This window comes from Erpetoichthys calabaricus, chromosome 17, assembly GCF_900747795.2.
Source record: "Erpetoichthys calabaricus chromosome 17, fErpCal1.3, whole genome shotgun sequence".
In the NCBI taxonomy this organism is placed as follows: domain Eukaryota; kingdom Metazoa; phylum Chordata; class Cladistia; order Polypteriformes; family Polypteridae; genus Erpetoichthys; species Erpetoichthys calabaricus.
In genome coordinates this window covers 77,146,327-77,168,206 of record NC_041410.2, presented here as the reverse complement: position 1 = coordinate 77,168,206, position 21,880 = coordinate 77,146,327, and the positions used below count along the sequence as shown (strand labels likewise).

The following is a 21,880-nucleotide window of genomic DNA, read 5'->3' as shown; positions in this document are numbered from 1 at the left end:
GGGCCATATGTCACAAGAGTTTGAGGAGCATCTTGAAAAGCATTCGCTCCAGTGATGCAGTAGTGAGTGGGTTGAGGCAGATGGGACCACAGTAGGCATCTTTTCAGCTCCTCAGAGATCAGAGAGGGGAATCTAAATATCAGCACAGAACAGAATATTTACCAGGACACTATAAATACACACACACACACACACACACACACAATAGTCCTCCTTGATTACTTCATTGTTTTACGTGAATATTGCCTCAAATCAGGCAACAATTATTCCAACTGACAGACTATACAAACTAAAGCTGCCAGAAATTGTTAACAGATGGCATTGATAATGCAAAGTATGGCATACACACACCTTTAACATTTCATCTGCTTACACACGTCTTTAGAATTGGTGCTGTGCAATTGTTACAAACTAAAAGCCTGGAACAGGTATTACCAAACAAATACGTTTTTAAAATTTTAAAAAGTACTTGCCAAATATAAAATTGTACAGCAAGCTTGGTACCAATGACTGAAGAGTGTGTCCCATGTGTGTCCCTGGAAGTAGCCACACCCAACAAAGAGCAGCACCTCAACCCATCCTAATCAGTACTCCACATTTACAGTGTGAACAAAAAGCAAGTGTCAATCAACACAAATGGACTCAACACTCCCTAAATATTTGCAGCTGCTGGATTAGACGACCAAGAAGAAAATTTCCCATGGCCCCAGAATCTAATTTTTGGCAACATACCTAATGAATGCAGCGGGTATACGGTCACCATTAGACTACAAGTTTAGCTAACGGTATCAATTGTTTCAATCTTTCAAGTCTCTTTGGTTTTTCCTTTCCCCCTGAATCTTAGAACCCCCCCCCCCAAAAAAAACAACAACAAATAATCAAACAAGTGGAAACAAGAATAAGAGGCACTGTACATCAGGTAAGCTGATTTGTGTATTTTCGTAAATGAAATGAAGTTGTGTATTTTAATACATTTGTTTATCTTGGAACTGCTGAGTGACTGCGTTTTGTTTGTTGGTCAGACAAGCAAGAAAGATTGTTTCTGTACATGTGACAATATGAATAACAATGCTGGGAGTTAATGTCACCCAGTACCTCTCCCATTGCCCCTCACTACACTTCAAGCACCAGCCTTTCCAAACTTATCCCTGGTCCCACTTTCAACTTCATTAAAAAAAAAACACACTATTGGGCAATCAGGATGGAGACCCAAATGAGCATTATTTGGGCAAATACTCTCGAGTTGACCGTTTGCATGTCTTAAGGTTTCCAAGTCAGATTTATTCTGAGCAAGGACTGGGAGACTAAAGCTATTCTATATATATGTTGTATGCTGACAAGGGCCTAGAAGGCCAAGTTTACAAGTTCTGGAAATGAAAAATATACATGGTGCTTATTTTGTGCAAGCAGCCACTATACAAGAGTGTACCTCTTAAATGTGTGTAGATAATGATTACATATGGCTACAGCAAGTAGGTTTCATTGGAAATTTACCTTTTCTGGCATCTTCTTATCCAACTGTCATGGATTCTGTGACTACACAAAACTGAATTAGAATCATGGTAATTATCAGGTAAACCTAACAGCACAAAGACAGTGTAACAGGCCTAGCGACCCACAACAAGAATGCTTAAGTAACACAAATAACCAGACAGACAATTTATAGCGTGGATTCTTTTCCTTGTACTCAAACTATAATTATAGGTAGCCCATTAAAAAAAACAAAAAAAAACCAAAAAACAGAAAATGCATTAAAGATTGATAGCTTTATTAGCTTTTATTAAGATCTTGAACCTACTAATCCTGCACAGTATATGAATTTCCCAATGCAATTTTACATTGACGTGCTGCATTGTTACACCTAACAGAACTATGCGAGATATGTTTTCCCATTTAGAAAGAGACAATATATTGTTTGCTTTTCTAGTGGTGGAACAGTAGACTTTTGTTTTGGGAACATTTTTGAAGGGTGAAATGCTTCAAAATGTGTAATATTGTGGCAAAAAAAGGAGAAAGCTGTGCACCAACAATGCATTACCGCATACAAAACAAACACTGCACATACAAGGTTGGACTGCATCCTTACTGTATCATATCAGTAGCATTAGCATAGTTGGGGATTGATAAATAGCATAACTAAGGCTGTATATGACGAGAAAAAAAAACAAACAAAAAAAAAAAAACATTTCACCAATCAGGGTGTGTGTAAGGCAAAGCCATTCAGCATATCATCAATAACCTTGAGCCAGGATATCAAAGGGAAATGGTCACCAGTTGGTGTAGAAAATAACTTTTCCAAGACACAAAAACTGAAAACCCAGATAGGACCAGCCTGTAAGCTCACACAAAACCGGAGGAGAATTTTGTCTCACAAGAACGTGTTACTGTACAGATGAAGATTGACAGAACAAATCAGTTGTACTACAGATGCATCCTCCGACAAGACTTACCGCTGGCATGTCTGTTGTTCAGCAAACTGTTGCTGTGTAGACATAGGAACCTGCACGAAAATTAACTCCAGGGACCTCATGTATAAATAGTGCATACGCACAAAAATGTTGTGTATGCCCGTTTCCATGCCGACTTCGAGATGTATAAAAACCTAAACTTGGTGTAAAGCCACGCACATTCTCACACCAGCCTTACCCTGTGCGTACGCAAGTTTCCATTCGGTCTTGCAAACTGGTGGCACCCAATGGCAAAATAGTACCGCTGTTCCTGTGTGCTTTCTCATTCTTTTTTAGATTAACATCCCTGACACAGTGTTATCAAATACACTGAAATTAACCGCGTATTGTTTATAAAATTTAAGGCATCTGATTATAAATCAACCTGTAACAATATAATGGTCCATGAAATGGCCAAACTATTCCAAATATCATAGCTGCTTTAGCATTGTTACTCTCAGTGCACCACTCAAGAGTATTTTAACCCACTGCATCGGAGTGTGGAATCACACCTGTACAGTAGCTGATCGGAAAGCTCTGCGGCGGGCTGTGTTGAGAGCGCAGAGGATTGTCACGATACAGCATCTAGCACACTCTACCTCAGCCATGTGCACAATCTATTTGAACTTCTCTCATTCAGAAAATGCTTCAGAGTCTTTCCTGCATGAACCTTGAGGTTCACAAACGGTTTCATCCCAACAGAGCTATAAAACACACTCAATCAGTCCATCAAGTGCTCCCAGTAGAATTGTTTGTACTTAGAATTACAATTACTTCACTGTAAACTTGCATTACAGTTGTAATTATTGCACAACCCGAGTCACTTTATGAAACATTTGCACTATCTGCACTACATGTACATTGTATGTATGCTTTCATACTGTCTATTTTTCATTGTTTAACCGTATTATTGTTATTTTAAGTTTATGGAGGATTTGCATACTGAATCTCATTGTACCATAAAATAAAGGAATTCAATTCAATAGAGGAGAGCACATATTTACAGATGATCATGACTGGCTTCTAGGTCGATTTAGATTTCCAAGAGCTATCTTCTTGGAGCTCTTGATATCATTTTTAAGATGAAATGCCTTAAAGTATGTATATTACATTATACAGATAAAATTTAACTATTTAAATAATGTATACTATTAATAATTAAACGTGTGGGCACAGTGGTGCAGAGGTAGCGGTGAGCTGGCACCCCGTTCAGGGACTGGTCCTGCCTTGCACGGTGTGCTTGCTGGGACTGGCATGATCTTGGATGGATAGATGGATGGAATAATTAAACATATATTACAAACATTTTTCAATGTTCTTTAAAAGATTTGAAGAATCAGTGTTCTAAGCTTACTGCTGGTTTGACATTTCAGAGCTTATTGTGGCGAATGGTTATATGGAGAAAGAAAAGAATGGACAGGAATTGGGGGTTGGTTTGTTTGACAGACACGGTACTGCTGCAATAAAATTATTTCATCGAGAGTTGCGCGTGTTCCAGCAAGTATCTTGCTGGAACCAGGAACAATCCCTGGAGGGGGTGCCAGCTCATCGCTACCACTGCGCCCCCTTGTTTAATACAGGATTTAATGCATTTCATCATGAAAATATCAAGTATACGTCTTAGCAGTCTAAAATGTTCAGAGAGCTGTCATTTCATGAATGTAATGCATTATAAGTGGAGATCAGTGCCATAAGAGAAAGCTTGTTTAAGAAACATGTAGTGATTCACACACATAGAATATAAAGCATTTAACGTGCTACTTTAGTTACAATGTGGTTTGAGAAACTCTTGTAAATCAAACATGGATTTTAAGATGAAGTTTATAACATTCTACTTTAATGACAAAACTACAAGATTAAAGTAGAAGTTTCGAAATTAAAGTCAACATTTCAACATTTTTTCTTCACTGTGTCCTTATTTTTTTTTTTTTCTTTTCTCTTTAACCTAATGCGCTTCCATATGACACTAAGACGGTGGGCTAGGAGTCACCTTTTCATAGCGACTGATATCGGACCACTTTATTTTTATTTCGAGCACTGTGTGACTTTCTGAATCACTCGATCAACTTCCTTTTGTTGTTTAACACACTGCTTAAGCCAACAAATTTTTCCTTGCCTCCACTTTGCATTAGCTGATATTTTGTTTTTCACGTGCTTTTGCCATTGTGTTTTAACCAAACACTGAATGGGGAAGAGGATATTTATATTAATTTGCATATTAAAATATGAAAAATTCTGGGAGGAGTTGAGGTGGCACTGCAGGTGTGTGCAAGTGCGATACTTTTCACACTGACTGGGATTTATGGAGCTGAAGTACGTGATGTTGGCTGACGAATAATTTTGTGCATTTGAATTTTTTTCTGCGTACGCACATTTCCACGTTTGTCCATACGCCATGTTTTAGTGAGAGTTCTATTCATGGTGTTATGCATGAGGCCCCAGGTGTTCGATTATACAAAAAATACTGTGCCCACAGATTCACCCACCTCCATGAACTAAACCTTGGTAGCAAATTTTGCTCATATACTTCAACTTGTGCTCATGGACTGATTTTAAGTGCATCTTAAACACAGCACATAGGCTACAAGAACATCTCTGGAAAATTGGTCCTAGGACAGCAGCTTCTTCTTAGCCTCAGTGCTAACAATTAACAGGCTGCACACCATTATGCTAGTTCTAAATCTATACATATAAAAAGGCAAAGCCCTCACTGACTCATCATTAATTCTCCCACTTTCCATATAGGTGGGAAGCTGAAATTTTGCGTGCCCATTCCTTGCAGTGTACTTACAAAAAGTTAGATATGTTTCATGCCATATTGCATCACCCACCAGGGGGGGATTGGGAGCGGGAGAAACAGGTGTACCTCCTAAACTGTATATATAGATAGTGAGGAGGGGTTTCCCCTATTTCTGCAACTTCCAATATACGTAGGAAGCCCAAATTTCCCATTTACATTGTACTTACAAATGTTAAGTATGTTTCATTTCGTGCCATGCCCCGTAATGAACTTTGGAAAATAACGTCTTTTTTGGCAGTTCTCACCATATTGCCATAAGGAACTTTCGGAACTGACCTCTCCATTTGGCGGTTTCATTCCTCATTTCCGTTAATAGAGGGTGTATTTCACGGCAGAGACGCACAAGGGCTACCGCTGTCCCCCTTCCTTTTTCTGCACGGCCACGGTCTGCGCACCTACCACATGGTTGGCTCCCTGCTTATATACATTAACGACATCCCATGCTCACGTGCCCCCTCACTCGCTTCCTTACTTTCCTCAGCTGTTCGTTGTGCTCACTGCTCTCGTTTACTCCACCACTTCAAGCCTCTTATTGTTCGCCTTGCTTCACTTCTTCCTGCCTCAATGACAATCATGTTATGTTATTTTTAAAATGTTTCCTTTTCTTTTTCATAACTTCTTTAACACACTACTTCTCTGCTGCAAAGCGTGGGTATTTTGCTAGTAAAGTGTATAAAATGCTGTTCAATGAATGTTATGAGACAGTCGGAGACACACTTTCACTTAATGTGAAAACAAATTTTTTTGCAAAATGTACCCGTGCTTTATAATGTGTTTTGATTAAAGATTATTAAAAAAGTTATATGAAAGAAAAATAACGATAAAGAGGGGTTGATTACTGGTTAAGAAACTTGATCAAAACTCACACCCTTAAATTTAGTTCCTCTCTTCATTTATAAGGTGCATCAGACACACTCTTTTCTTGTTTCTTTCCAGGTTTGTGAAGTGTGATGTAACAATACACTAGACACACTCCACATTAGTACCTGAATCTGAGCCTTAGTAGAGAAAAAAAAATGGTTACAAATTCAAATACTGTTTTATTTTGAAAAGGAACTTTAGAAAGTTTTCTTCAAGTCCTATTCCAATACCTAGAAATGCACAGTATATTTGAATAAAATGTTGTTGCTTGGATAAGAAAGAAAGTGTGTGTGTGTATTATATATACATGGCATTCGAAGTCTGTGTCACAATCTGATTGTATGGGTGGTTACCTACCAGGTAACGCTTGTGGTTGGCCAGCAATCTGCTAACATCCGCCATGGTGCCCTCAGTTTGTGAGGAGCAGATCATAGAATGATTGAAATAGTTTACTGTCAAATAAATGCAAAGAGTACGCGACACGTGTTTCGCCCTCATTATGGGCTCATCAGGCGTACAAACTCCACTGCACTCCCTGTCGGGAATCGAACCTCGGACGTCAGCGCGGCACCGTGGCGGATGTTAGCAGATTGCTGGCCAACCACAAGCATTACCTGGTAGGTAACCACCCATACAATCAGATTGTGACACAGACTTCGAATGCCGTGAATGTAATTACCCCGATCTACATGCTGTCAAATAAACGAACCACACGCCGTGGCGCAACGTTAGGGGCATCGCCTCTGGCGCTGACGTCCGATTCCCGAGAGGGAGTGCAGTGGAGTTTATACGCCTGATGAGCCCATAATGAGGGTGAAACATGCGTCGCGTACTCTTTGCATTTATTTGACAGTAAACTATTTCAACCATATATATTATATATATATATATTTATTTATATTTATAATTATACATACATATATACACACACACACAAAAAAAATGCGTGTTTATAAAATAAAAAACAAAACCCCACAGACTGTTTAGTCTGTACCATACCAAGGAACACAAAACATTTCAGCTCCCATGTGTATAACTCTGCAGGAGTGGCTTTGTATTCTTATGGCGGTTTATGCAGTGGGTTTGGTGCCAATCAGATGTATAACAATAAAAAGGATGTTGGGTATAGAAGTTAACAGCATTTTGTGAGCAGAGGAGTTGGACACTTAGCAAGCACAGGAGCAGGTCGTTATTTGTTGGTCAATGATGATTTAAGCAAGTTTATTTACTAACTGACCAGTAATCATACTATTTGATACATGGGAGCTAATCAGAGAGAGTTTGATGCAAACCTGAGGGTGTTTTTGGAAAGAAAGTGTTTACCTTGAATCAGTATGACAAAAATCGGACTTCCATTACACAAAATGCCCACCTTATCAGTAGTTTAAGAAATCATTTAAGCTTGTATAATAGTGGATTTGTGAAGGGGGTAATTAAAAGAAATCAGAATTTTAAAAATATATACAATTCATCGAATCTATTTATCCAAGTCAAGGACATGAGAAGTGGGAGACTTTCCCGGCTATATTCACAGTATTTCAGGGACCACTCTGCACAAAGTGCAAGTCCATCACAGGACACACTCATGTACTCAATGAGCCAGCTTAGAGCATTCAGGTAACATTCATTAATAATGGAGGCTAAACAGAGTCTATTTCAGTCCCATTTAAGCCCCTATCATATTGCTTGACTTTTCAAGCAATTTTCAGTTGCATATTTCATTTACATAGTTTTAGCAAGTCAGGGAGGTTGCCTCATACCCCGAGACCACAAATCATGTAGTCGACATACCCCATGACTCAGTTGAACCAGTCTGACTTGCTTTGACCTTGTCCTAACTCAAAAAAGTGGGCTTGTGAGAGCGGACAACCAATGAGCACTCAACCAGAAGTACAGTACATTCAATGCAGCTATGAGGGATATGAAGCATTACCATTTTTTTTTTTTAACATTGTAAACAGAAGAAGGGCTCATCTGTCTGATGTCCTGTGTTTTAAATACTAAAACAGGTTGGCAAAAAGAAAAAGACAAAAAATTGTGGCTGAACGTTGTCCACCTGGAAAGCATTCCTACAGAACCAGCTCTGTCAGCAAGCAAGTTATTGGCTGTCAGATAAAGGGGGAAGTTCACAATACTTTGGAAATGTGAAACTGTGCTGGAAGATCATCACGGAGGCATCGGATTTTTCATGCCCTACAATTTCTGGAAATGTAATCAGACATCCTCAGGTGATGAGATCAGCCACTGAAGTCATCGGGTCTGACATTCCTTCTGATAAAAAGTCATGAAATGTGCTACTGTCTTGACACAGCTCATCATCATTTTACAATTGATCTTTCACTTTTTAGCAGTTATCACCCCAAACAAAAAATAGGTTGCTTTTCATCTAATAACATGCAAAAATGGCACCTGCTTTCTAAGCAATCTGTCCGGAAACCTAAATTCAATACACTTCATAACTGCTGGAGCAGAAAACTTTCATCCATTACTGAAACTGCTTTACCATAATTTCAGCATTATTCAGGGAGATGGGACCTAACCTGACCTTTATCAAGAGCAAGGAAGGAGTCAACCCTAGACTGACCACCATTCAATCACAAGACGCATTCACTCATACTTGACTAGTTTACAGTTGTCAGTTATCCTAACATACATTTCTAAGACAATTTAAAACAAAAAAAAAACACCACACACACACACAACTAGAAAGGAGCACAATACACTGCTTTCTGAACATGACAGCATACTGGCAAAGTAACATTTTCTAACAAGCCAGTTACTTCCAAATCCATCATCTCATTATGAAGAACATTTGCCAGGAAGGAAAAAAATAAATCAATCTGTTCTTGTAATACTAAAAAGACTCCAGGGACTTGTAGCCATGTGCAGCCCACACTCTAAAGCAGCACTGTGCATGTACCCCAGTAACCCCAGCAGTGATCTTAACATATTCTCCCACAGAATAAAGACAAAACAACCCTGGGGAATTCGGTTCTCTTGTAGTTGAACCAGAGGACATAACTTAGATTAGTTAACTATTCTCAGTTCTCTTAAGTTTACTTTCAGAACTCTGCTCCAAATGTGACAATGTTTCTTCATAAAAGAGCCTTATAAAACTTTGAGTAGTAAGAGCAAGACTCAGTCTGATAGTAGACTACACAGGAAACTAAATGGACAGCCATACAAAGCAAACCTGGACAAATAAAACATTGCTGTTTAATCTAATTCTCTCTCTCATTATATATTAAATATATATTCAGACCTTTTCACATTGTTATTTTGCAGCCTTTCAAATCATTTAAAGATTCACCCCACCACTGCCCAAATCAAGCAACATTCAATATCTTTGGGGGAAAAAAAAAAAAACACCACCACAGGATTTTACAAAATATTTACAAATTAAAAATAAAAACGAACATTGACACAAAAATTCAGTCATTTGCTATGATGCTTGAAATATGACCGAGTGCATCCATTTCTATTGATCATCGCAGAGTTGTTTGGGATCTACCTGTAGTCCGTTCATTTGATTGGACAGGATTAGAAAAGGCCTATATGTCTCACTGCTGACAATGTGTATTAGAACAAAAACCAAGCCATGATGTTGGAAGGAACTGCCTACAGAGCTTAGAGACAGGATTGCATCAAGTCAAAAATCTGCAGAAGGCCACAAAAAAATTCCCGTAGCACTGAAAGTTCGCAAGAGCACAGTGGCCACCATAATTCTTGAATGGAAATTTGGAACAACGATAACTCTTCCTAGAACCGTCCGTCTGACCAAACTGTGCAATTGTGTGAGAAGCACCACAGTAAGAGGTAACTAAGAACCCGATCATTCATTAATTTTTAGGCAAACTGGCTTTGGTAGACCGCAGTTTTTCATATCTTCTATTATACTATTTGTTATGTCAGCAATTTTGTTAAATGTGCCAGACAATAGCGGCTATGAGGTGGATTAGCATCTAAGCATGTTCACAAACGCACATTTACAAGGCGATTGTGAATTATAATGGGGAAGTCGAGTAGAAATTTGCATATGTCTGGTTTTATAAACATGATTTTCTTCCCCCCCTTCTCCATACTAGGAGAAGGTGGGAGCGGAGGATGCCATCTACATGCTACACCGATCCCTCTCCCACTTGGACAGAGGCAGTGGTGCTGTAAGAATTATGTTTCTTCCAAGCTCCTGCCTCACAGGGTCACATGTTTCGGGCCTGCACCAAATTAACAACATTTTGGACCAAAATTTTTAAGTGCCTTTCAGACAGCCTTGGTGTCACAATCCCTCCTAACCCATTAATAGCTGTGTTTGGTGTTCTTTCAGATGGATTTGAAATGGATAAAGGACAAGCTTAAATGTGACTGTATTCACTACACTTTTGGCACGCAGACTGATTTTGTTAAATTGGACGAATCCTAACTCTCCTCCAATAAGTCAGTGGTAAACCGATGTTTTATATTATTTGAAATTGGAAAAAATCAAATTCTCAGTTAGGGGATCTGTACAGAATTTTTTCAAAACCTGGCCGGATCTAATCAATAATATTTTAGAATAAGAAGAAATAATTATTTCCGCATTTCTTTTCCTTCTCCATTTATCTTTTTCTGCCCTATTAAACTCAATAATTAAGGCGTGTTTACAAGCCTTAGGTCTTACTCCTTTGGCCATGCTCTCCTTCTCAGGGGTGGGGTTTGATTTGTTTTCAATCCTATTTTTTGTACAAATTGATCTATATGTACCGAATGATTACAATAAAATAATTTTTTTTTTTTTTTTTTATGTTTCTGGACTTCTCTAGTGCCATCAACACCATCCAACCTCTGCTCCTTAGGGACAAGCGGACAGAGATGGGAGTAGATTCATACCTGGTGACATGGATTGTGGACTATCTTACAAACAGACCTCAGTATGTGCGTCTCAGGAACTGCAGGTCTGACATTGTGGTCAGCAGCACAGGAGCGCCGCAGGGGACTGTACTTTCTCCGGTCCTGTTCAGCCTATATACATCGGAGTCCTGCCACGTGCAAACGTTCGCTGACGACACTGCTATTGTGGGCTGCATCAGGAGTGAGCAGGAGGAGGAGTATAGGAACCAAATCAAGGACTTTTTTAAATGGTGCGACTCAAACCACCTACAACTGAACACCAGCAAAACCAAGGAGCTGGTGGTGGATTTTAGGAGGCCCAGGCCCCTCCTGGACCCCATGATCATCAGAGGTGACCGTGTGCAGATGGTACAGACCTATAAATACCTGGTAGTGCAGCTGGATGATAAATTGGACTGGACTGCCAATACTGATGCTCTGTGTAAGAAAAGCCAGCCAACTATACTTCCTTAGAAGGCTGGCATCCTACAACATCTGCAATAAGATTCTGCAGATGTTCTACCAGACAGTTGTGGCGAGCGCCCTCTTCTACGCGGTGGTGTGCTAGGGAGGCAGCATAAAGAAGAGGGACACCTCACACCTGGACAAACTGGTGAGGAAGGCAGGCTCTATTGTAGGCACGGAGCTGGACAGTTTGACATCCGTGACAGAGAGACGGGCGCTGAGCAGGCTCCTGTCAATTATGGAGAATCCACTGCATCCACTGAACAGGATCATCTCCAGACAGAGAAGCAGCTTCAGCGACAGACTGCTGTCAATGTCCTGCTCCACTGACAGACTGAGGAGATCGTTCCTCGCCCACACTGTGACTCTTCAGTTCCACCCAGGGGGGTAAACGTTAACCTTATACAAAAAGTTATTGTCCGTTATACCTGCATTTTTATTACTCTTTAATATTGTTTTTATCAGTATGCTGCTGCTGGAGTATGTGAATTTCCCCTTGGGATTAATAAAGTATCTATCTATGAGCATTTTCCCCTGGTGTGTGCACATGTTCATGCTTGAATCCATGCAAAGATTTATAAAGGAGGCCCCAGTTGTGTGGAGCTGGTTGTGTCATACCAAAGAAGACTCCAAGCTATAGACACTTCAGCTACAGTATGTACTGGGAAAAGAGTCTCAGTACTTGTATCAATCGGATATGTCAGATTTTTTTTTGTGTAATAGATCTGCACAAATTGCTAAAATCTTGTGTTCACTTTGTCATTTAGGGGTACTGAGCATTGCTTGATGTGGGGGGAAAAAAATTATTTTAGCAGAAGGCTGCAACATAAAATGTGACAAAAAGATGGGTCTGAATACTTTCTAAATGCACACTATTAACAGCATGAACCATCCGGGGCTGCTCTATATGGATAAAACAATTATAGTATATTATAAAAACAACTACTGGAGAGGGGAATAAATAAAGAAAAAATAGCAAATGTACAATATTTAAACTGCTCTAATGTATATTGTGCACAAATATTTGTTGTTGGATTTCTTTTCTGTAATTAACAGTTCTCATATTCAGGCTTAAGGCTTATAGCCTTTGGTACCAAATTTACTTCGATTTGAGAACTGCAAGAGAAAAAAAGGAAAAACATCAGGACACATACTGTACTAAATTAAGTTCAACAAAATAATCATACTATGCAAAAGGAACAAGATGAACTCAAACTAAACTTTTGAAAAGTAACTGAAATACAGATATAGAAACCCAACTGGAACATTTACACAGCCAATAAAAAAATTATGTTTATTATAAGCAAGATCCTGCCTCAAGTGGAGGAGTTCAAGTATCTTGGGGTCTTGTTCACGAGTGAGGGAAGAATGGAGCGTGAGATCGACAGGCGGATCGGTATGGCGTCCGCAGTGATGCGGGCTCTGCATCGGTCTGTCGTGGTGAAAAAGGAGCTGAGCCATAAGGCAAAGCTCTCAATTTACCAGTCGATCTATGTTCCTACCCTCACCTATGGTCATGAGCTATGGGTAGTGACCGAAAGAACGAGATCGCGAATACAAGCGGCTTAAATGAGTTTCCTCCGCAGGGTGTCTGGGCTCTCCCTTAAAGATAGGGTGAGAAGCTCAGTCATCCGGGAGGGGCTCAGAGTAGAGCCGCTGCTCCTCTGCATTGAGAGGAGTCAGATGAGGTGGCTCGGGCATCTGATCAGGATGCCTCCTGGACGCCTCCCTGGTGAGGTGTTCCGGGCACGTCCAACCGGGAGGAGGCCCAGGGGAAGACCCAGGACATGCTGGAGGGACTGTGTCTCCCGGCTGGCCTGGGAACACCTTGGGATTCTCCCGGAAGAGCTAGAAGAAGTGGCCGGGGAGAGGGAAGTCTGGGCATCTCTGCTCAAGCTGCTGCCCCCGCGACCCGACCTCGGATAAGCGGAAGAGGATGGATAGATGGATAAAACTTGAAACATAGATTGCTAAAAAATTCCACCTGCTGCTCAGATCCCACAGGCATGGCCGGCAGAATAACCGCCCCAAATGAAAAACAAAGCCTTTTTTTATTTGCTTTATCCAGTTAATATAATGAAATACAACATTCACACGGTCTTTCTTGCAAGCACAAATGTTTTGGCAGCTGCCTTATTTTTCCCCACTAGATGGCAGCAACAATTTTGTACCTCAGCAAATGTTACAGTTCAAGCAAAGAATTTTCAGATCAAGTTCATCATACACACTGAAAGCATACAGGAACACCAAATAATTAAATGCACTTCATTTCTAAAAATGTTTTTGTTATACATTTGAACAACACAGCGTAAAACATCATGCAGTGAATCAAATGCTACCTGCTGCCTAATTCTGTTACAGGCTTACCTTAGTATTAACATCACAAGATTGTAATATTAATCTAAATTATTTGGACTGAATTACACATTTTAAAAAGAAAGCTATGTTGTTTGGAGCAGATACATGGTACGAATGACATTTACTAAATACTGAAAACAGGGATGCCATGGTCATTAATATTGTTACTTCGAAGTTCCAGGCATGCGATTCTCTGTAAACATCTTACATGTTCTCCCCACGAGTTTTTCCTCCCACTATTCCAATTTTCCGGTCATGTCCCAAACACATGCAGGTTAGGGTAACTGGTGGCTACGTTCAAGGAGAACTGTCCTCCCCAGAAGGGGAATTTGGCCAGTAATGTGCATTACGGATTAACAAACAGTGAAAAGTATACATTATAAAGAATCAGTTCCACATAAATCATTCTGCTTTATAGTACTCTACAAGTCAGTTTTAGTCTCTTTCTTTAAATATGTATCTTAAGGTCACTACATTAAATTTTAGTACCCTCAGTTTTAAAGTCTTTTTGCAGTTTGTACGAAACAGTAAATCTACGATGAACAAGCAGTTGTATAAATGATAAAGTGCTGTTTTATTGTATCAGTCTAAAAACATGACAATTTTTTTCACCTTCCAAAGCAGAATGTGAAGTATTTGTATCATGTGAGCATATTTGTTTTCCTGAACATACTTGTTAAAGTTAAAACTCATTCAGGGAGCAAAAACAAACTTATTTTAGTAGCTGCTTCTCTATTTTGGAGTGGTGCTCCTCATTTTCAGAGCTGTTTCCTATCTTGCACCTACTGCTGCATGGGGAAAAGGCACTGGCTTTATAAGGCCCTGGATTTGCAGTTTGAAAAAAGAAGGATGAAGTACGACAGTGTATGTGTGATTCCTGTTAAAAATACATTGCTATATGCACTAAAGTATCCAGTGTTAAATGGGCCATTCACTATTCACCGAATGTTCATGGTCCACCAATAAGCTAGACTACTTGGTAATTCATTGAATATACTTATTATACACACAGATTTAAAGTTTCCTTGTGAAGAAATCATTCCAAAAATGTCTGCTTAAGGCTTTAAGGACTTCAGTTTTTAAACTTAATTTTTACTTTACGTACAGCCGGACTCCCACACAAGCTAATCTGGGCTACAGCCCAGGGCCCAGTCTGCTACAGGGGACCCAACATTAATCAAGACGTATTAAAAGAAAAAAGATTCATTCATTACTTTACAAATAAATAAATTCTTACTGCTACACTGACTGATCCTAACCTCTTTAACCCCTTTGCCATTATCCCCAAGATAACTTATCCACTGCTAGTCAGATGCACAACATAATCAATGGAGACGTCTAAACTGAGAACTACAGACTGACAGAGGATGGCTGCTAGACAGCATCTGCAGCAGTAGGAGAGCTGAAAACGTGTGGTAGGAATGGAAAATGTGTTGAGAAAAAAAGCAGTTTGCCTTGTATGAACACTGTCAGTCATTGCACAAAAAGGTAGTTGACAGCAGTATAGATTCTAGTTCTAGTGATAGTAAAATATAGGAAGATTTTGTATGAATGGTAAATTATGACGCCATAATACCCAAAATACAGGGTGCTGACGTGGTCTGATGTCCGGTATGATGAACTGTTGGCTTTTGGTGCACTTAATGTGTATAATAATTTATAGTACCAATTTTGAAATGTACTTATGAACTAAACCTTTACTTAAACACCCCTTATGGACAGCAGATCATGAGTGTTTCATCATATAACTCAGGTGTTTGCATTTTGTTCACAATAACTTACCTGTTACTTTGCAAAGCAGTGAGAACATTTTTGAAAATAAGGTTTTCTCAGCTCTTTACATGCCTGACCAGAAAGTTGTTGATAAATCACATGGTTTGGAAGTGACAAAGTGTACCTCGTAATAATTACTCAGCCATACCTCCACTGAATATTAGGTAAAGGTTGTAGCTTGACAAAAGTGCACAGAATCAGCAAGCTGGTAAAAAGTAAACCCGCTGACGTTTTTATTTTTGTTTGCATCGTTTTTTTTTCCAGACTTACATTAACAGCTCCAAATACCAGATATTGTGAAAATGACTAGGTGCCAGAATAAGGTTTTAAAATATTTTCTCTTCCCTCTATCCTACTCTCTCTCAAAATTGACACTTGATATGGATCAGACTCTCTGTTTTCAGTATCTGAGATGGCATGTGGTGCCCCTCATTTTCAGAGCTGTTTCCTATCTTGCACCTACTGCTGCATGGGGAAAAGGCACTGGCTTACTTGATAACTGACAGTTATCAAGTCTAAGATTTAACATTGGTTCCAGCCCAGGGCCCCCTCCTTTCTAAATTAATCCCTGAGTATTCATTTACAATGAACAAATTAGATCAAATTTAAGATTTAACCAATTGGTGATAAAAAAAACTGGATGTCACAGTAGCAAATAAAAAAAAATAAAGGCTGCAGGTGTATTAAAAAAAAAAAAACAAAAAAAAACACACTACACACGGAGGGTCTCAAAACCGACATGGCCCTTGAAACCCATATCACCTCCCAATGACATCCTGGATGGTTACCGTGCGACTCTAAACTGTTTCAGCGTTCGAATGAATGCCAGGAGTGTCTATTTGCGGCTGGACCCTTTAGGGGGCTCGCACTCGGTGCTGGCTGTAGTGTAGAACGCTTGTTCCGCATAGACCCACATTGTGTGCTCCAAATATGTATCAATGCTGTTCATGCTGCATGTCTAGACCAGAAATCTTGGTATTTGTTACCCTCTAAGTAAAAACCAATTGAGCTGTCAGTACCTTTTATGTATGAAAGGAAAATGGGATATTTACAGAAATCGTAAAAATCACAGATCTGATGTGCACAAGTTAAAAGTAGGACCGAGATGGACCTGCACGTTTTCACGCCATAAGTCGCCCTTCTCCGCCGTACTGCTGTCCTTTCAGGGATTCCTGCAGGTCCGACCTGCGTCAGCGGCTCATTTTGATGCAATCCGTGACACGGGAAAGTCACTCTAATCGTGTCTAGAATAAGATTACCTGATCTTGAAGCGAGACGTGCAGGCGTGACGTATCTGTCTTTTTGTAAATGTGCTCGTCTGCACGATCACGAACTGCGTGTAAATCATCGAAAGGGTACGCGAGGCGGACGCCAAATATACTTTTTAACTGTTTCCACTTTTGAATTTTACTACCATAGCACAAGCGGAACATTTGCAACAACAAAGCTTCTAGTATCGTACCGGTACACGTTCCAAGTAACATTTGTGTGTTGTGGAAGGACCGGTTTGCTATCTTCCCTCGCCCATATGAAATCAAAGAAAACTGAATCGGTCAGAAAATTTTCGAAATTGGTGAAGACAGTCCAACCAGCGTGCCGCAATCTCGAAGGACATTATCTCCGCTTTCTAAACAGCGTCTGACCCAAGCAACAAACGGTCACCATCACGTTTCGCATATTCAAAAATAAATACATAGGACTGTTCTGGTCGGGCAACTTGGACGCAGCAGACCTCAATGGTCGTGACTGGAAAGGTTCATACTATAAATCTATAAAGTTATCATGCACGTTAGAATTTCGCGTTACGCCCACTAACACCATAGCTTCCCCGATTTACCTTGACTTATCGTGTCTGCCTGCGTCATCTTCGCTGCAGCTCCCTCCTCGCGTGTCAATAAACTGCAGGATCGCGTCTCCGTCGGGCTCTTCGTCTTCGGCGGCCTGAATGGCCACCGTGATCTTCACCTGGGTCCCCATCTCGTGGTGTTGCTCCCCGTCCTCTTCGGTATTGCTGAGCCGCATGCTTTCCATTGGGTTAGCAGATTGGCTTTGAGTCTCCACCGCAGCGCACATTGTGCTCTCACCGAAGGTTTGATCCGTCGCTTCCTCGTTTGCTGCTAGTGCCGTTTCAGACCAAACACTGGTTCCCTCCGCACTGGCACAATCGTAGGGAAGAGGAGAGAAGTTCGGCAGAGAGGGTTGATTATCACACACGTGTCTGCGAAGGACCGAGGGAGTCCCGAGATAGCAGATCCAGGTCTGCCAGAGCTGCCAAACTCTGCCCAGGAGAGCTCCCGGGGCCGGCGGGCTTGCTACTGGGCAGATGTAACCGTGAGCAACAGGGGACGAGAAGCTGCGGGGCGCTCCTCTCTTTACTTCCTGATCTGTAAGCCGCTTTCGTCCTCGCACACGAGCGCTGGGATTGGGCCATGTCATCTTTCCGTGCTCATCCCCAACCCACCACCAAATTCCGAGTTGCAGCCAAGGGGGAGGTAGAAGCAGAGCAAGACATCGCAGGAAGGCGTTGACGAGAGCGTACATCTCGGAGGCTTTGTGTCTCCGAGGGTCCTAATAGCTGAGTAATATATGAAGCGCTTGGCGAAGCTGCATATTTTAGTAAAGCCGCAATTCATGAAAGAGGTCGCACAATGCGTCTTGCAAAGTGCCCCAATTAAACAGGTTAATTTTGATTAGCGCTTGAAATTACATAATAGGCTTTAAGTGTGGCATCGAATTAAGCATTTCTTAATGCCATAGTGGAGTGCAACCCACTACCGCTTCCTTTTATTTTAAATAATACTCGTTCGCAATGGCGTGTTTTCTTTTTGTTCTCAATTAGCTACTTTAATCGTCAAGGGGATATTTAAATGAATGATTTCTTTTTTATAAGTTTCAAATATCTTGATTCAAACTGCAGTATCAGACAATATTGTGTAATTGTGAAAAGATTTTTCCCCCCTTTTGTAAACGCATTCTGTGTGTAACTTCTAATTAGTTTGAGGTGTTCATGCATGTGCACTTTACCTAGCATGTAAGTGAAGGAAAAAAAAAGATAAATCACAGGGAAAATACTTTGAACATTAAGATGTATCTCAACTTGCTCGGCTACAGTAAATAGCATAAGAATCTTATGGAAAATACAGACAAGTGATTTCACCTATGCAGAATCTACCATTATTAAGGACCACTCTGACTCTAGTAAGAAAGTAAAATTCTTGTTGAAATTTACAAGAAGTCAGAAAATGGAATAAAACAATGAAATAAATGCAGGCAGTTGGAATATATGTAAAGGTGGAGTGGTGGCTCTGAGGCTAGGGATCTGCACTGGCAATCAGAAGGTTGCCAGTTCGAATCCCGTAAATGCCAACAGGGACTCTGCTCTGTTGGGCCCTTGAGCAAGGCCCTTAACCTGCAATTGCTGAGTGCTTTGAGTAGTGAGAAAAGCGCTATATAAATCCAAAGAATTATTATTATTATTAAAACATCAAAAGAATAGCTGTTGAGTTCAAGGCTCAGAATCAGAGTCACTTTTACTGTATTTGTGTGTATTTAATGTACAGGAATTGAACTTTGTAGCTACTTGTAACAGAACACATTCCGTATATACAAAGTTGCAAACTAGTGCAATTTATAAACACGATGGGCAAATGGAGTGTGCATGTATAGTACGGATAATATAAGTACCAGAAATTGAATTCTGCAGATTAGCAATACTAATCTGTTAAAAAATTAAGCAGGGTTTTAAGTTTATATTGGAGTATCAAAAGACAAGGATATTTGCAAACAGATAGGAGATAGACACTCGAAATGAGCAGGTTGAAGGTGATTTAACATTAGCCCAATGTAGTAGTGCAGCCACCACAGAGCATATCTACAGGTGCACTAATGTTACTGGACATTTGATTTTCTGCCACTGGGATCCCTTCATTGCCTTTTTTTAGCCCCAAACACAGTGTTTATTATTCTTAATGCAGCTGATAGGTTTTGTGTTTTCAGTTATAGTCCTTTAATGCATACCCCAGAAGAACTGAAGAACTGAAATTATCCACAGTTGAGGTGCTGAACATAGGGTATGGAATTTTTCAAATCCATAGCCTACATTTACAGGGTTTTCTATAGTGAACACAACCTCAAAACATCTTACTGGTGCAATAAGGAACAGTTGTCTTCATATCTATACAACTGAAACAAAGGCAAGTTTGGTGACTTGCTTAGGGACACACACAGTGTAGAAAAAACAACCAAACTACAGCATACTCATACAGTCTTATGGCAAGCCGAATTAACATTTAGAGAGATCTCAAAACAATTTCAGATTTCCTAAAATTCGGTTCATGAGCTCTGATCCTTGAATTCTATTTTTTTTAGGTTTCAGCCTTTTTTTTGTTCCTGCCTACATTTTTTTAACAGTCTAAGTTTGACTTGATTGTATGCAATGTTATTTTCTTGAAATAAAATTAATATTAAATAAGTTCACTTTTTAAGATATCTGAAACTCATTTCCAGATATTTCAAAATATGTTCCATTATATTTTAATATATTTTCAATACATTATGAGATTTTCAAAATTCAGTTCAGGATATCTCAAATACATTTTCAGAAATATCTGAAAAACTGTGTCCATTTTCAAGGAATCTGAAAAATATCTTCACATATCTCAAATCAACCTTCAATTGATTTTAAGATTTCTGAAATTCATTTTGAGATATCTTTAAATCACTTCCTGTAAAATTTCCTATTTTTTCAATGGGACTTCCTGTCTCTTAAGATATATTGAAAAGTATTTGAGATATCTCAAATTGAGCAGGAAGTTATTTCTGAAATACCTTGAAATTTATTTCAAGTTTCTGAAAATGGACACAAACCTATTTTATGACATCTGGAAATGTATTTGAGATATCTTAAATTGTATTGTAAATATGCTGTTCAGATATTTTCAGACGATCATATTTTTTTAAAGATATCAAATATATTTGAGATATCTTGAAATACACAGAGGGCAGCACGGTGGCGCAGTGGGTAGCGCTGCTGCCTCGCAGTTGGGAGACCTGGGTTCACTTCAAAGGTCCTCCCTGCGTGGAGTTTGCATGTTCTCCCCGTGTCTGCGTGGGTTTCCTCCGGGCGCTCCGGTTTCCTCCCACAGTCCAAAGACATGCAGGTGAGGTGGATTGGCGATTCTAAATTGGCCCTAGTGTGTGCTTGGTGTGTGGGTGTGTTTGTGTGTGTCCTGCGGTGGGTTGGCACCCTGCCCGGGATTGGTTCCTGCCTTGTGCCCTGTGTTGGCTGGGATTGGCTCCAGCAGACCCCGTGACCCTGTGTTCGGATTCAGCGGGTTGGAAAATGGATGGATGGATGGATGAAATACACAGATCTGAAATGGTTCAGAGAAATACCGTATTTGAAGATATCATGAAATGAATTTGAGGTATCTAAAATGTATTTTAGATAACTGAAATGTGAATCAATATGAAGATATCTAAAATACATTTTAAGATGTTTAAAAATACATGTCCAGATATCTTAAAGTAACATCCGGACAATGAGGAAGGTCTGTATATAGGGGAAAAACATTTTCAGCAGAAAGGGTAATGTCTTAGTAATGTTATTCTCAAGTATAACTCCAGTGATGGCAGCAATGAGTGTGGTTTTGTCAACTGAAAGATGGAAATTAATTAGGAAATGTTGCAGCATCAGAAACGGGCTGTTATATATGTCATGGGCCTTTATTTATGTCAAAAATCCATGTGGGATTCTGGACCTCATGACATTACACATATATGTATGACTGTCTGGCTATACTGGTGATGGATGGCTCTGCCTAAAAGCTTTGATTCTTGTACTTATCTGTATAATTTCTTGCAGTCTCCAGTTCTTTTACTATTAAACTGTACATTGTGCAATCATTTTAAACTAAAATTGAAAAAAAGAATATACAGATGTAGTCAGGTAAACAAGAAAGGGAGAATGTACAAATGCACAAGAAAGAAGAATATTTTGTACAAGTGTAGTTAGGAAAATTACCTTTATAAATTGTCCTTTATAGTTGTTTTGTTTGAACAAAATTAAAAACTTGCAATACAGGTAGATGGAATCTTTTTTTTTGTTTTTAATATTGTCTGTAGTTTCAAAATGAAGATTTTTATCCTTCAGGACAAAGGTTTAATTAGTTATCTGTTATATCAGAGATAGCATTTGCTTTCCATTTTAATTTTAAAAACTTAAGAAAGCAAATTCTATGCAAGTTCTGTGTTGCTATTTTTTATTTATATAAAAATATATTTCTGAATGTTAAAGTTTTCAGATTACAGG

General features: G+C 39.6%; 1 protein-coding gene across 1 annotated transcript in view; it reads right to left on the bottom strand.

Moving 5' to 3' along the window:
* The window catches only part of larp6a (La ribonucleoprotein 6, translational regulator a), a 38,605-nt gene extending 20,386 nt beyond the window's left edge, over nucleotides 1-18,219 (bottom strand). Inside the window, exon 1 of the mRNA XM_028823187.2 lies at nucleotides 17,408-18,219. Within this exon, the coding sequence (XP_028679020.1) occupies nucleotides 17,408-18,111 (704 nt within the window). The 5' untranslated portion in view covers nucleotides 18,112-18,219. The remainder of the gene's footprint in view (nucleotides 1-17,407) is intronic.
* Nucleotides 18,220-21,880: the final 3,661 nt, after the last annotated feature.